At 43.6% G+C, this 17,111-nt stretch overlaps 1 protein-coding gene across 2 annotated transcripts in view; it reads left to right on the top strand.

Moving 5' to 3' along the window:
- Positions 1–17,111, top strand: part of MXI1 (MAX interactor 1, dimerization protein) — an 84,203-nt gene that overhangs the window by 40,291 nt on the left and 26,801 nt on the right. For both annotated transcript variants that reach the window (XM_024204644.3, XM_024204646.3), the window contains one exon: positions 1,790–1,819. In XM_024204644.3, coding sequence (XP_024060412.2) covers positions 1,790–1,819 — 30 coding nt within the window. The remainder of the gene's footprint in view (positions 1–1,789; positions 1,820–17,111) is intronic.

The following is a 17,111-nucleotide window of genomic DNA, read 5'->3' on the forward strand; positions in this document are numbered from 1 at the left end:
ATCTCCTCAAACTGGAATTTACGCCTCCAGATTGAAATGCAGATACAGCCTGAGAGACCAGTGTCCAATACCAAATCAGACACATTCCACTGACATGCCTTAAAGATTTTGTCCATCTATTTATAGGCTCTGAACTGTGGCTAGTTAAGCTTTAATCTTCAGGGCTTGTTTCTGTAAAATTGTTTTATTTCTCAAATGTCTACAGGTTTAGTTGTGGTCTTTATAGAACTCCTAACACCTGTTCAGCACTTTTCCCTCCTTTTTTGGGAAGCGCCTAATTACTAGAGGGTTTCCCTTGGAGCTGTGAACCTTCATTCAGTTCCCTAACTGGAGAATTCTCTGCAGGATTCTCCAGATGGGGGATAGAGGATAATCTTCTCAGAGCTCCGGAAGAAATGTGATGCCAAATTACAGAAAATAGATCCTTTTTATTAAGCTCTTGGCTCATTTACTCCTATTTTAAGATGACCTTATATTAAAGGGACATGTTAAATTAAAATTTGTATATTTTAAAATAAAATTACCTGGGCTGTTAATAACACAGTAGATCATAAACACTGATGAAAAGACACTAATATGTCAGGCCGTGAAAAAAACACCCCCGTGAGCAACATAAGTTTCGCAGGCATAAGTGGTAGTTTGCACAGCGCTATGTCAGCAGGAGAGCTTCTCCCACTGACCTAGTTATTGCCGCTCATTAGAGATGGTTTAATTATATCGACGTGAGATTTCTAAGGCTACACGAGAGATCTTGCAGCAGCGCAGCTGCATCAGTACAGCTGTGCCTCTGTAAGGTCTCTAGTGTACCCATCACCTAACTTTGTCTATTCACATTGTCCTCATACACACAGACAGTGAAAATAGATTAGTCGATTTCCGTTTTGTTTCTAGTCACTTTAATTTTCCAGCTATGAGTTATTGTTTGAATAGCAGTGGTGTGCTTGTTGGTATACAGGTATAAAGACAAGAACACACATTTTCAGATGTTTTTAGTGATGTAAGTATGAGGCTAAGTACCTTTTTAGGGTACAGATGCTCTACTGTGAGTCTTGTGAGGGTGCTGGTATCCCCAGTTGTGAGATGTACTGGAGGTGAGCTGGGGAACCATATTCGAATCCCACAGACACTGCCTCAACCCTGTAGTGCTCGCAAGCATGGTAGAGGAAGCATTCCTCTACACCTGTCCCTGTATTTACATCCCACCTCCACATACCCAAATGCTGGGCAAATTTTCGACTCTGGCAGCAAGTGGGATAGATGTTGCTAGTGACCCTTTGGATGACTTGTCCAATGTTGCTTTACAGAGCAACTTCCATCTGAAGATCTCAAAATATTTCAGGTACATGAATTAAGCCTTATTATAGCTCTGTGTGGTAGGTTGTATCAATATTCTCATTTGACAGATGGGCAAACTGAGGTACAGAGAGGTTAAGTGACTCAACTGTGATCACACATGGGGTCAGTGGCAAAGCCAGGAATTGAACCCAGGGCTCCTGACTCCCAGTCCTCTGCTCTCACCATTGTTTCGATTCTGGATTTTGGACGTTTTTAAATATCTGATGTAAATTTACAGTAATGCATCCTGGAACAGCAGGTAAATATAGACCTAGCATGGGAAGGGTGTCTCACAGCAAGAGAGAGTGGAGAGTTATGGCTGAATATTTTAATATATACAAATGGTTGACTCTATGCTGAGTTGTACTGTTGGAAATGTTTATGGCTTGCAGCAGTTGGATTACTGTGCTGTGAGGTTGAAGGGAGCTAATCCAAATTTTTGTTTGTCTTCCAGGTCTACACACAACGAACTAGAGAAGAACCGGTAAGTAGCTAATGAGCTGAATTCTAAGAAATACAAAGCCCAGTCAATGCAACATGCTTTAACATTACACATGCAGGTGTGATTTCATCAGCTCAGACAGCTGGGGATTTCCACCTTGCACCAGGTAGGTTTAAAGTCCAGGCAAAGACTCTAAAAGATTTGAAAAAGAAGCCTTCTTCTCCCCCCCCCCCCCCCCCCCCAAAAAAAGGCAAGAAGTGACCCAGTTTTGCAACTAATCTGTATGCAGAGTAAATACTGTTCCTCTTCTCCTGACACTGAAATCTGATTGGGTTATTGTCCCTACATGAGGTTGCTAAGGTATCTGGTTTCTCGGGCACTGGTTAATACATGTTACCATGAACTGAAGGGCAGTGCTTTGCTTCTCCCCCCCCCCCCCCCCACTTTCTTGGCAGGACTGTAATACTCTCTACAGCATAAAGAAAATGCCATTGTTTAGAGGATCTGAAGTCTGGCTAACAATGCTCCTGTGGAGTGTCGCTCTCGTAACCTGTTTTAGGACAGAGCCTGTTTATCCTTGAGTCGGAGTTTTAGCAAGCCCTGCAGTTTTGTTACTTGGCTAGCTCTGCTATATGACTCAACCCTTTTGTAACAGGAGTTAAAGTAAGATAAATACCATTGAGACTATGGGAGTTAGTTCACACGCAGATCAGATTATAGCATTGCAGTCAGGATGCTATAGTTAAGGTTGTGTTGGGGTTTCCATTATAAATTAATCTTGGTTTTTTGTCAGTTGGAGCAGAAAGAGTCTTCTAGGCTAGCTGCTCCTGTCCTGTGGAAAACCCCACATGGTAGGTTACACTGAGTGTACAGACGAGTGCTCGTTGCTGCATCTTCCCGTCAGTTCATGGGGGTGAGGTAGGGTTAATCTAGGAAACTCCAGCCCAAGTTTGTGTCACGACCAGACCTACAAAGATGACATCCCCCCACCTTCTTGGGTCACTTGTAGGGCCGCCTCACAGTACATACTGTCCTTGTTTCCTTCCCCTCTGTTCATCTACAGAATTAATTTTCTTTGTTCTGTAAATCACAGGCTGGTTTCCTGTGGTTTTACTCAAACCTTCCTTATTGCCCACTATTCCACCTTTGTAGGGCATAATCTTTATCACCCCCGTTCTGCTATGTCCATAGTTACACTCCGTATTCCCCATCTCCCCTAGGACGAAAGCTACCACCATAATAAAATCAGTCTTTTCTGAAAACGTGCTAATAGTGTTTCAACTGTTTCCCTAGTCAGTGCAGATCAGGGCTCAGCATGTTAGAAACTGCAAGCCCATGGCTTTCTTCTTTTAGAGAAAGAACCATTGGAGAATGGCCTTGTGGACTAGTGCACATAAGCAAACTCTGAGGAGGCCCTCCTCCTATATGTAGCTACCACCAGGCTTTGTACGTCTCCTGTCTGTGGTATTTTCAGTTCCTGTGAGAACCTTCTGAACTCACGAGAGCCTGTTCCCCTAGAAGTTGACGCTGAGCTAGCAATGGGCCACTTTTTAATATTGTCGTCATCTACGGTGGAAGATGCAGTGATGGGCAAGTTAAAGGACACATGGATTGAGAATACCTATTTTAAATATCAATGGCATGTAAATTGTCATGAGGAATGAAAACTGATGCATGTTTATTTAGGGGCTCCTGGTTTCTCATTCAGGTAGTGTTTTTATTCAATGACACACATATAACTGGGTATCCTTTAGATAGCTACAGATATAGAAAAACCAATTAGCAGCTGTCATTGCATCCCAATATATATTACTGGGAATAGGACAATGAGTTTCATGCTGGAAATATATATTTCTGGGCTCCAAAGCAATGTTTTCTGAGAGAAGAGGCTCACTTCCAGTGTAGATTTTCATCACACTCTATTTGCTGTGTCTAAGTTTGTCACGTCACTACCTCCAGACTTAGCTATGGCAAAGGTAAAAGCCCTGGTACTAATAGCTTTGTTGCCGACAGTTGCTATTTTTTTCTGTTACTACAGATTATTCCTTTTGAATCTCAGTGTTCTCTCCATTATTGATACACACTATAATTTTCAAAATTGTCCACTATTAGGTCCCTGACTCAGGTTCTCTCCCCTCCACCCTCCTAACAGCAGTCTGTCTAGCATGTGGTTAAACTTTACTTTAACCCATTCAGCAATTAAACAGAGTTGCTTTCAAGTGCAGGCAGGAGTACTGGCTGAAAAAAGAAAACATTTACTAATCCTTGCATTTAAATACACTGTTTTTCTCTAGCTCAATTTTTGCAGGGCTGAGGAAATTAGACTATATCTGGATTATAGTCTTGTTCCTCTTTGATGTCTGAAAGCATTTGAATGTTAAAAGCATAATGAAAATATTTGAGCTAGGAACGTACGTTACTTTATTCTGGAAGGGTGAAGGGTCCAAAAATACCACAGAGATTTGATAAGGAGACGGTGGATTTGGTACCCAAATAAATAACTCTGATACTCAAGTGACCTTTATCTTCCTAATGTTCTTTGATTTGGTTTCTTACGTAAAGTTATTGCGCTGAAGTTTATATCAGGGTGGTGTTGTTTTGTTTATTTACAAAAGATTAAAGTTAATTTGTAGTTACCTGTCTTTAATATTCATGTTGGAAATATTTGTGTTTGTGTGTTTTTATTTAATGAGTGAGTATTTTTGTTTCCCTTTGAGATGAGTCATATCTTGCATATAAAGTGGAAACTAGTTACTGATTCTTATCTGCAGCAAGGTTCAGCCAATAGAAGAGTACATCTTACCCTCAGATTATTCAGTGGTAAGGTTTAAAAGCTGTAGAGCAGGGGTCTCAAACATGCGGCCCGCGGAGCTCTTCCCTGCGGTCCGCCAAGCTCCCCGCGTGCCCCCCCCCCCAGTTACTTCCTGTCACCGCCAAACTCCCCTCACCCCCACCCCAAGTTATTTTATGTGGCAGCTAAGCTCCCCGGGTGCTGCTCCCCAATGTTTGGCGCCGGGTCTCTCCCATGGCCCCGCCTGCCGCCCCCACACACCTCCCCTGAGTGTCCCCTGGCCTCACTTGCTGCCCCCTCACCACCCGGAGCCTGCAGCTCATGCTGACTCCACTCTGCTCTGCCGGCTTCTGGCATCACCTGCTGCCGCAGGGTCCTAGTGCCTCCCTCCACTAAGGCCAGGCACTGCCCTTCCCCTGCCCTTCTGCCCTAGTCCTGAGCCTTTCCAATGCCCCAAACCCCTCATCCCCAGCCCCACAACCCTCACCCCTGCACCCCCTCCTATCCCCAAACTCCATCCCAGAGCCTGCACCCCCACCCCCTGCCCCAGCCCGGAGCCTGCACCCAGCACACAAACTCCATCCCAGAGTCTGCACCCTAGACCCCCTCCCCCATCCAAACTCCCTCCCAGAGCCTTAGGCAGGTGGGAGTGGAGTTGAGGGGGGGCAGGTTCTGGGCACCACCAACATTTCTACAAACCTGCCACCCCTGGAAGAGGCAGAGCAGGGGTGGAGTGGTGGTGCAGCCCAGTGCAGTGGGGGGGTTTTACTGAGTGTATATATTTTATTAAAACCGCTTGGAGGAGGAGGTGGAGAAGAGACGGGGCAGGGGCGGGGCCTCATGGAAGAGGTGGAGTGGGGGCGGGGCAGGGGCAGCAAGGGGAGGCGTCAGTGATGCGGCCCTCGGGCCAATGCACTAGTCCTCATGCAGCCCTCGTCATTTGAGTTTGAGACCCCTGCTGTAGAGAGCATGCAGTGATGATAATCTTACGGTATAGTAGTTTTGGGCTTCTGTAATATATCTGGGTCTTAGGTGGCTAGGAGACTTAAGGAATCCCTGTCTTTGAGTATATGTACGGCTGTCAAGCGATTAAAAAATTAATTGCGTGATTAAACAATAATAGAATACCATTTATTTAAATATTTTTGGATGTTTTTACATTTTCAAATATTGATTTCAATTACAACACAGAATACAAAGTGTACAGTGCTCACGTTATAATTATTTTTATTACAAATATATGCACTGTAAAAAACAAAAGAAATAATATATTTCAATTCATCTAATACAAGTACTGTAGTGCAGTCTCTTTATAATGAAAGTTGAACATGTACATGTTCATTGAAAGATGTACAATTATGTACAAAAAATAACTGCATTGTTTTATTTTTGAATGTAAAACTTTAGAACCTACAAGTCCATTCAGTCCTATTTCAGCCAATCGCTCAGACAAACAAGTTTTGTTACAATTTGCAGGAGATAATGCTGCCCGCTTCTTGTTTACAATATCACCTGAAAGTGAGAACAAGCCTTCTCATGGCTGCAGCTGGCATCGCAAGATATTTACATGCCAGATGCGCTAAATATTCATATGTCCCTTCATGCTTCAACCACCATTCCTGAGGACATGCATCCATGCTGATGACAGGTTCTGCTCGATAACGATTCAAAGCAGAGCGGACCGATGCATGTTCATTTTCATCATCTGAGTCAGATGCCACCAGCAGAAGATGGATTTTCTTTTTTTGGTTGTTTAGGTTCTGTAGTTTCTGCATCGGAGTGTTGCTCTTTTAAGACTTCTGAAAGCATGCTCCACACCTCATCCACCTCAGATTTTGGAAGGCACTTCAGATTCTTAAACCTTGAGTCGAGTGCTGTAGCTATCCTTAGAAATCTCACATTGGTACCTTCTTTGCGTTTTGTCAAATCTTCTGTGAAAGTGTTCTTAAAACGAACAACGTGCTTGGGTCATCATCCAAGACTGCTATAACATGAAATATGTGGCAGAATGTGGGTAAAACAGAACAGGAGACATACAGTTCTCCCCCAAGGAGTTCAGTCACAAATTTAATTAATACATTATTTTTTTTAATGAGCATCATCAGCATGTCCTCTGGAATGGTGGCTGAAGCATGAAGGGGCATATGAATGTTTAGTATATCTGGCACGTAAATACCTTGCAACCAGGGCCGGCTCTAGGATTTTTGCCACCCAAAGCAAAAACAATTTTGGCCGCGCTCCCCTCCCCCCCGTTTTTTAATTACCTCACCCCCGGCCCCGCCTCAACTCCGCCCCTTCCCCAAATCCCCAGCCCTGCCTCCTCCCCCCAGGCCCTCAAGCCTGGGAGGGAGGGGGAGCAGCGGCGCGCGAAACGCCCAGGTTTGAGAGCCTGGGAGGGAGGGGGAGACCCCGAGCCGCCGCAGCGCGCGAATCAGCTGTTTCGCGCGCCGTGGCAGCGGCAGCGGAGGTGAGCTAGGGCGGCCGGGGCACATTTTTAGGGGCGGCATTCTGGCGCCGGCCATGTCGCCCCTAAAAATGTGCCACCCCAAGCACCAGCTTGTTTTGCTGGTGCCTAGAGCCGGCCCTGCTTGCAACACCAGCTACAAAAGTGCCATGCAAACACCAGTTCTCACTTTCTGGTGACGTTGTAAATAAGAAGAACGCAGCATTATCTCCTGTAAATGTAAACAAACTTGTTTGTCTTCCTTCTTGTTCAGCCAATTGCTAAGACTGTGTGGACTAGTAGGCTCTAAAGTTTTACATTGTTTTGTTTTTGAGTGCAGTTATGTAACAAAAAAAATCTACATTTGTAAGTTACACTTTCACAATAAAGAGATTGCACTACACTACAGTAACTCCTCACTTACCGTCCTCCCGCTTAACGTTGTTTGGAAGTTATGTAGCTGCTCCATTAGGGAACATACTCATTTAAAGTTGTGCAATGCTCCCTTATAACGTTGTTTGGCTGACTTTAAAAGGGAGCATTGCACAAGTTCCTCTTCTCCGCCTCCTCCCCCTCCCTCCCAGCGCTTCCCCCGCCGCCAAACAGCTGTTTGGGTGCTTAGGACTTTCTGGGAGGGAGGGAGGGAGGCCCCCCCCGGCAGGCAGGGGCACCTGGAACGCAGGGGCTTTAGGGGCTGCAGGGCCCTGGGCTAAGGGGCCCCCGAGGCCCTGGCCTGCAGCTCTAAAGTCCCTTTCGGAATGCGGCCCTGCGAGCACGGGCCGGAGGACCCAGGAGAAGCAGGGGCAGCCATGCAGCCAGCGGCCAGAGAGAAGTGGTGCTTTCCCCTTCAAAGCCGGCTGGAGAGAAGCGGCACTTTGAAGGGGAAAGCGCCGCTTCTCTCCGGCCGCTGGCTGCGCGGCTGCCCCTGCTCCTCCTGAGTCCTCCGGCCCGTGCTTGCAGGGCCGCATTCTGAAAGGGGCTTTAGAGCTGCAGGCCAGGGCCTCAGGGCCCTCTTAGCCCAGGGCCCTGCAGCCCCTAAAGCCCCTGTGTTCCAGGTGGCCCTGCCTGCGGGGACGGGGGGCGGGGGCAGCTCCCAGAATCGCAGCTCCCAGAATTGTGGCCATGGGGGCGGTGCTGCGCTGTGCAGAGCCACCTGCACACCCCCTTCACCAAACAGGAGCTGCCCCAGGTAAGTGCTCTGCACCTCCTGCCTGTCCCAGCCCTGAGCCTCCTCCTGCACCCCCACCCTGAGCGCCCTCCCGCACCCTAACTCCCTCCCAGACCCCACACCCCACCCTGAGCGCCCTCCCACACCCTAACTCCCTCCCAGACCCTGCACCTCTAGCCCTGAGCCCTAGGGTAAGCCAGGGGCACCTCCCCTCCACAGTACAGTACAGTATTGTACAGTTTCTAATGCCTTTTGTCTGCCGCCAAAAAATTTCCTTGGAACCGCATTTACATTAAATCTTATGGGGAAATTGGATTCATTTAACATAGTTTCACTTCAAGTTGCATTTTTTAGGAACATAACTACAACGTTAAGTGAGGAGTTACTGTACTTGCATGAGGTGAATTGAAAAATACTATTTCTTATTTTTACAGTGCAAATATTTCTAATAAAAATAATATAAAGTGAGCAACTGTACTGTTGTAATAAACATCAATATATTTGAAAATGTAGAAAAACATCCAAAAATATTTAATAAATTTCAATTAGTATTCTATTGTTTAACAGTGCGATTAATCGCGATTAATTTTTTTAATCGCGATTAAACTGCAGTTAATCAACAGCCCTAATTATATGTTTTGTTTAGTTTTTACCTTTAGAATATTGCTTTTAACTTGCAGTAATACATATATTTATTTGAAGTGTGGAGTTCACTTTAGGAAAATAATACATAATCAAATCCTAAATTCCAAATGCACGAGGCTTTGAGTCAAGAAATACTATAGAACATGCACAATACCAAGCATTTTGATTTCAGTGGGACACAAGTATACGTTTAAGTGCTTTTTTGATTGGAGATGTTTTCCTGAATTAGAGCCAGGGTAAAGAGCTCAGGAATTGGCCCCCAGACTGTCAAATAGTGAAGAGTGTTTAAAATAACTAGTCCACTTCCAAAAGGCTGTGCAATGGAAGTGTGAAGAGATTCCCAGTGAAAGCATGTTGGTGTCAAAAGAAGCATCCCCTTTAAAAAAATAAGAACGCATTGGTGGTTGTTTTAGAAGCACATTTTAGTTCCCTTTTTCCCCCTAAAATTCTGTCCTCTGAGGAAATATTGGTCATTTGCAGAATAGAAAACTCTTGAAAAGCTGACTGTTGAGCTTTGAAGTTTATTAGGATCCAGTTGTGAAAGTACGTTCTCTGTTTCTCAGACTTAAATATGAAAAAAAAACTAGATTTGCTTAGTAGTAAGTCTAATGTTATAAAGACAGCAGGTGTGACTGATATTCTCTAGAGTTATTGGAAGGATGTGGTTGCTGTGGTATAAACGAACGATTCATGGCTGTGAGATGACTTCCTTGCTTTTTTGTAAAGTGGCAATTTTGGTAAACCAACATGGTGTTATCATTATCTGTTGGAACATCTATGTCCTCATCTGCATAGAGCAGTGGTGTTCTCAAGCTTTTTTTTTTTTTTTTTTTCCACGGACCACTTGAAAGTAGCTGAGGGTCTCGGCTGACCATTTAATGATCTTTCCAAATATTGTTTGTACCGTTAGCTAACCATTGTAAAACGCGTTGGATAAAAGCGCTATATAAAGAAAACCTTAATAATAAACATTTTTTTGTTCTACAAATAAAAGCGCACAATTCATATTTTTATATTAGTAGTCTTACCTTTCTAATGCAATGGATGTTCCCTCTCTTCCCGCCATGACAGCCCCCGAGCTGGGGCTCAGAAGGAGGGGGGTCTCTCCCCGGCCGCTGCAGCCCTTGAGCTGCGGAAAGTCGCCTCTTTCTCTGACTGCCGCAGCCCTGTATGTCCCAAATTCCCCCCCACCCTCTCTTCTCACCCCACTGTCCCCTCCCACCTACTCTCAATTCCCCCCCAAGGCCACCACCTCGCCTTACATGTGCGTCTTCTCCTGGGTCCAAGCACCTAATTAGTGGAGCCACGCCTGCGCGGCTCCTCTAATTAGGTGGGTGGCCCTTCATTCTCTCACACCTTAGAGGGAACTGTCCGCGGACCACTTGAATGGAGCTTGAGAACCTCTGGCATAGAGTAAAGTTTACTGGTTTTTATGAAGTAGCAGATTTAGTTTTAAGGATAAACTTAAATTTGTGAACTTTATATTTTCACACTTACTTGACTGGCCTTTGTGTTTTCAGTGGTGAACTTTGCATCGTAGGGGTGAACCATGTATACGTGAGTGTCTGAGTCCACTATAAAGCATTTGGAAGAGGAAAATTGCTAAGTACTGTAACAAAAAGCATTGTATGTATTAAGTAGTGCTTAGAGGTGACCCGGCAAGGAAGAGCATATGTTCTTTTCTGATTTATGAAGAACACCCAAAAGCTTTTTTTTTTTTAAATAGCTTTTGCTTGTATTTTATTTTACAAATTTTCTCCTATCAGAGGGGTAGCCATGTTCGTCTGGATCTGTAAAAAGCGACAGAGTCCTGTGGCACCTTATAGACTAACAAAAGTATTGGAGCATAAGCTTTCGTGGGTGAATACCCACTTCATCATGCGTCTGACAAAGTGGGTATTCACCCACGAAAGCTTATGCTCCAATACTTCTGTTAGTCTATAAGGTGCCACAGGACTGTCGCTTTTTACAAATTTTCTCATGTTTCTCTTGGGAGACTCTAGAGGTGGCCAGGAACGAATGGGATTATGGTACAGGTAGGGCTGTCAAGTGATTAAAAAAATTAATCGCGATTAATCGCACTGTTAAACAATAATAGAATATCATTTATTTAAATATTTTTGAATGTTTTCTACATTTTCAAATATTGATTTCAAAGTGTACAGTGCTCACTTTATATTTATTTTTCATTACAAGTATTTGCACTGTAAAAAAACAGAAATAGTATTTTTCAATTCACCTAATACAAGAACTGTAGTGCAATCTCTTTATCATGAAAGTTTGAACTTAAAAATGTAGAATTATGTACAAAAAAAACTGCATTGAAAAATAAACAATGTCAAATTTTAGAGCCTGCGAGTCTACTCAGTCCTACTCCTTGTTCAGCCAATCGCTCAGACAAACAAGTTTGTTTACATTTGCAGGAGATAATACTGCCTGGTTCTTGTTTACAATGACACCCGACAGTGAGAACAGGAGTTCTCATGACACTGTGTAGCCAGAATCACAAGATATTTATGTGCCAGATGCACTAAAGATTCATATGTCCCTTCATGCTCCACCATTCCAGATGACATGCGTCCATGCTGATGACAGATTCTGCTTGATAAGAATCCAAAGCAGTGCGGACCGACGCATGTTCATTTTCAGTATCTGAGTCAGATGCCACCAGCACAAGGTTGATTTTCTTTTTTGGTGATCTGGGTTCTGTAGTTTCCGCATTGGAGTGTTGCTCTTTTAAGACTTCTGAAAGCATGCTCCACACCTCCTCCCTCTTAGATTTTGGAAGGCACTTCAGATTCTTAAACCTTGGGTCGAGTGCTGTAGCTGTCTTTAGAAATCTCACATTGGTACTTTCTTTGCATTTTGTGAAATCTGCTGTGAAAGTGTTCTTAAAATGAATAACATGTGCTGGGTAATCGTACGAGACTGTTATAAAATGAAATATATGGCAGAATGCAGGTAAAACAGAGCAGGGGATATACCATTCTCCCCCAAGTAGTTCAGTCACAAATGTAATTAAAGCTTTTTTTTTTTTTAAACGAGCGTTGGCATGGAAGCATGTCCTCTGGAATGATGGCTGAAATATGAAGGGGCATACAAATGTTTAGTAAATTTGGCACGTAAATACCTTGCAATGCTGGCTACAAAAGTGCCATGCAAATGCCTGTTCTCACTTTCTGGTGACATTGTAAATAAGAAGCAGGCAGCATTATCTCCTGAAAATGTAAACAAACTTGTTTGTCTTAGCGATTGGCTGAACAGGAAGTAGGACTGAGTGGACTTGTAAGTTCTGAAGTTTTACATTGTTTTGTTTTGGAGTGCAGTTATGTAACAAAAAAAAAAATCTACATTTGTAAGTTGCACTAAGGTACTTGTATGTGGTGAATTGAAAAATACTATTTCTTTTATTTATCATTTTTACAGTGCAAATATTTGTAATAAAAAAAATATACACTTTGATTTCAATTACAACACAGAATATAAGATATATGAAAATGTAGAAAAACATGCGTAATTTAATAAGTTTCAATTGGTATTTTACTCTTTAACAGTGCAATTAAAACTGTGATTAATTGTGATTAATTTTTTTAATCACAATTAATTTTTTTGAGTTAATCGTTTGAGTTAACTGTGATTAATCAACAGCCCTAGGTACAACAAATACCCAGAGAGTGAAACTGAGAAAGTGAATGGAGAAGGAATTGTTAACCATACTTTATTTTTGCTACCCGCTATTTAACTCAAACATCTGACAAATGGGGAAGAAAATACATTTTGGTGAAACATTCAGTAACCCCATCCCTTTAAATTGAGGCCTTCTGCAAGCTTCTGCACCAGTTCTCTGGTCCTCCAAAGAGACTTCCATTAAAAATGGGGAAGGTGAGATTTGATGTCACTGATGCTTTAAAAGTTAAAAGTAAGCAAAAACATGCACGTGCGCTCGCTCTCTCTCTCTCTCTCTGAGGAATGGTGCTGAGGGGAACCTTTCAGGAGTTTATTATACATCATCAAGGACAAGGAGTAAACAAGGCTATTGCGTAGGAGATTCCTGATTTTATCTCCTCTTTCCTGAGCTCCTGCACAGCTGCTTCCATCTCCTTACTAAATAATGCACAGAACTTGGGAGCTAGAGATGTAACCTAGAGCACCTTCCTATGGTTACAATTCTCCCAAATCCTAGATGGAATCTTTGTGATTAGTCTTCCAAAACAGTAACTGTAGAGACCTGGCTTAGATTGCTTCAGGTCACCATCCAGAGATACCAAGCCCAGACTATCAAGTCAAGGCAAATATGTAGAAAGAAAAGTTACCACCACTTCCTTAACACTCCTATGAGGAATTGGTGTAGAAAATATATTCATTCCTCTTTTGTGTCCCAAAAGTGAGCCCACACATTTGGAGGAAACCTGCAATTCTAATGTAGGAACCTCCTATGGACTGACTTCTTGCATTCAAAGTGCTCTAGTTATTATTTCTGCTGCAGTCAATAGAAGTATGAAATGGTGGCTTGATGTCTGTTCATTGTCTTAAGGGGCCCAGGAGAGGCCTGGGAGCTGTGTAGAGAAAAGTGGAAGACATAGTTATCTGTACCTAGATGGTATCTAACCTGGAATGCACCACAGCCAGCTCTGGATCAAGAATCTTGAATCTCTGCCGAAACTTGAATCTTCAAGTTTCCATTTCAGCATGTTGCTAAGACTTTATTTTAGGATGACTCCTGTCTTTGTTACATTTATGGATGGGCCTAAAAATGAAGACCAGGGCCAAATTCATCGATGGTAAACCCTCACAGAACTTGGTAGCATTACACTAGGGAAGTATTTGGCCCTAGATACACAGATGAACAATCTACTTTCCAAGTGTAGTTTTGCAAGCACACAAATAATACAGGAAGGCAGGCTTCTCCTCTGGCTCTCCCAAATCCATCTCCAGAGGCTTCACAGGCTTTTTCCTCTATATAGCTTGAAGTGCAGTTTGTTGAAGTGTTGAGAGTCAGAGATTCTGATGCAATGACTTGCATTGTTCAAGTGAATAACATTACTCATGGGTCCATAAGCGGCACTAGCTAAAAACCACACGGGGAACTCCTGCCTCAGAGAAGATGAAGTAATGAACATAATTTCTGAAATGGGCTACCAGTTAACTACAACTTTAAAGGCTTTGTATGCTCTGACAGGAGTTAGGATTGCCTGCCTCTGTTTATAATAAGAGCAGCACAGAACAAAAATGCCAAGGGGAACTGTAATATCCCTAATGCAGCTACCCCACATGTATGTGATAACAAGGGAATTTAATTTAGAATAGAAAATGTAGGCAAGAAAGTGTTCTCTCCTTTTGTTTTATTCTATCTGAAGTGCTTATATGGCTTCCATCTCCATAGTGTCTGAGCACCTCACAATCTTTCAATTGATCTTCACCACACCCCTGTGAGATAGGCAGTGCTATTATCCCCATTGTACAGATGGAGAACGGGAGCACAGAGACACTTAGGCTATGTCTATACTTAAAATGCTACAGCTGCAGCACTGCAACTGTGGGTTCTTTGTCGCTGTAGTATCTCGGCTCTCTATGAGCTGAGGGGTGAAAACATAATCCACCTCCCCAAGAAGTGGTAGCTAGGTTGGGGAACAATTCTTCTGTTGACCTAGCGCTGTCTACATGGGAACTTAGATCAGCTTAATTATATCTCTCGGGTGTGGATTTCTCACATCTGTGAGTGATGTAGCTGGGTTGATCTAATTTTCCAGTGTAGACCAGCCCTGAGTGACTAAATCGAGGTTGCACAGGAAGTCTGTGGTGGAGCAGAGGTTGAGCTCTCATGTCCCAGGCTAGCACGCTTACCATAACTGAACCCTTTCCTTTTCTCTTTGTTACATACTTCTCTCCACCACCCCCCATCCTCCCTCTTTAAAACATTCTCCTTTCCTCATTATTTTCCTTCTCGTTCTCTTCCTGTACGAGGAGAGACTACAAAGATTAGGGTTAGCTTAGAAAAGAGATGGCTAAGGGAGTGGAAGGGGATATGAGGGAGATCTATACATCATAAATGGTTTGGAAAAAGTGAATACGGAAGTGTTGTTAACCCATTCCCACAATACAAACACCAGGGTCACCCAGTGAAATTAATAGGCAGCAGGTTTAATACAAACAAGAGGAAGTAGTTTTTCCACACACTCAGTTAACCTGTGGAACTCATTGCCATGGGATGTTGTGATGGTCCAAAGGATAACTGGATTCAGAAAAGAACTAGATAAGTTCATGGAGAATCAGTCCATCGATGGCTATTAGCCAAGATAGTAAGGGATGCAGCCCATTTCTTGGGGCGACCCTAAACCCCAGCTGTGAGGGGAAAACAGGGTGGATCACTCCAACTGCCCTGTTGTGCACACTCTGCCTGAAGCTCTGTTACTGCCCACTGTCAGACAGGATAGTGGGCTAGATGGACCCCTAATCTGACCCAGTATGACAGTTCTTATGTTCCTTCTGTGTCTCTGTCTGTCCCCTGAGTCCTGTTTCCTCCTTCACTACCAGAGGCCATAGGGCTACAATTGACCCAAAGATTCTCCCACCCTCGTGCTTCCTGAGCAGTCCTCCATGCTATGTGCCTGTTTTAGCTGTTCTTGGCCATGAGTGGACACCGCTTCTTTTCCTGGCTGAGAACGAGTATGAAGCCTCTGGGTCTAGATGCTAGAGCTGAGCTGGTCCTCTTATTAGCGGGCCAAAGAGTTGGGTGGTTTATGCATCCCGTGAGCTGTGGTATCTAAGCAAACTCTCCCTGTAACTGAGATTCTTGGAATAGTGCGGGGGAGGGGAGTAACCTCCCCTTAACGTTATTTTAGTCTAGTTGAGGTTGTTTGGCTGTGAATAGCTCTGTCCTTCCCTGATCTTTGTCTCTCCATATCGCCACCTGCAACTCTTTCTTGCACAAAAGCGGTTTGCACAGCTGTGGGCAAACAGACCCTGCGGGTTGACTCCCAAACAGCACATGTGACAACAGTAAAACAATTAAATGGGCAATGTGCAGCTAGGGGTCAGGAATTCTCCTCCCATCCCTTAGTGCCGGGGAGACCGCCTGCAGCATTAGCAAGGGCGACTATCTGATAACACAGGCCATACCTATACCAGTGCCACATCCCCACCTGGCGTTCAGCAGAGTGTCATGGGGAATCCGCCTGTTGCCTCTGTTACTGCCTGTCTGAGATTTTATTTGTCCAGAAACATGTATTATCACTTACACAGTGCTCTTTATCTTCAAAGCACTTAATAAATCCTCATGATGCCCCTGGGAGGTTGGTATTGTCCCCTTTTTACAGAAGGGAAGCTAAGGCACGGATGTTGTGAGAGTTGCCCGAGCCTATGGACGGTGTTAGTGTCAGAGCCTGGATAAAATTCGGGAAATCCTGGATCCCAGTGTTGTGTGTAGACCCATGTGTCTCTTCCAGTGTGTGTTGAGTTTAAAATATTTGTGGCAGCCTTTCAAGTGTGGCCTTGTAGTTTACACTGCTTGAAGTTCACTATGATTGTAAGTAAGATTGTTCTTCACCTGTTAATTATTATCTTTGAGAGAAAATACATAAAACAGCATGATTTATTTTTAAAAAATGCTCTTGCAGGCATCAGATGACTTTGCTGTTACTCTGCCCAGGAATCTAGGTTGAGGACCTAGCTTCTTGAGAGGGGGACTGTGGTGAATGGGGAAAGTTGCAAGACTAGCTTTAGCATAATGCTTTTCGAGAAGTGGGGGGGTTTATACCAACTCATAACTGACTGTGTGTAATGCAACCCTGTGGCAGGACACTTGGATTGATAAATCAATAGAAGTAAAGTTAGATCGCAAACACACTAAAAGCACCAATGGAAACAGGACAGCAGCTTGAAATACAGTGTTGCTTTCCTAGAAATAGCTGCTGTGAATTGTATCTTTGGGTTGACACATGTTCCGCTTCTTCTGATAAATGCATTTTCTTATAAGTTGCTGTGTTACTTACTATAATTGTAAGTAATAAACATTTGCATTGAATCTAGATATTAATGTAAAGTCAAGTAGAACCTGCTGTCTGTGTGTTTAGACCTATTATTGATCTAGGGTGGGCTTTTCAAAGCACCTAAGTCACTTAGGATACATCTACACTGCAAAAAAAAAAAAAACCAAAAAACACTTGGCTATGAGTCCCAGCCTGGGTCAACTGACTCAAGTTCGCAGGGCTCATGCTAGAGGGCTGAAAACAGCACTGTAGATGTTATCGCTTGGGTTGGCACCCAGGCTCTGAGACCCTCCCCCCTC

Source organism: Terrapene carolina, unplaced genomic scaffold (assembly GCF_002925995.2).
Source record: "Terrapene carolina triunguis isolate 2854851 unplaced genomic scaffold, T_m_triunguis-2.0 Scaffold95, whole genome shotgun sequence".
Classification (NCBI taxonomy): Eukaryota; Metazoa; Chordata; order Testudines; family Emydidae; genus Terrapene; species Terrapene triunguis.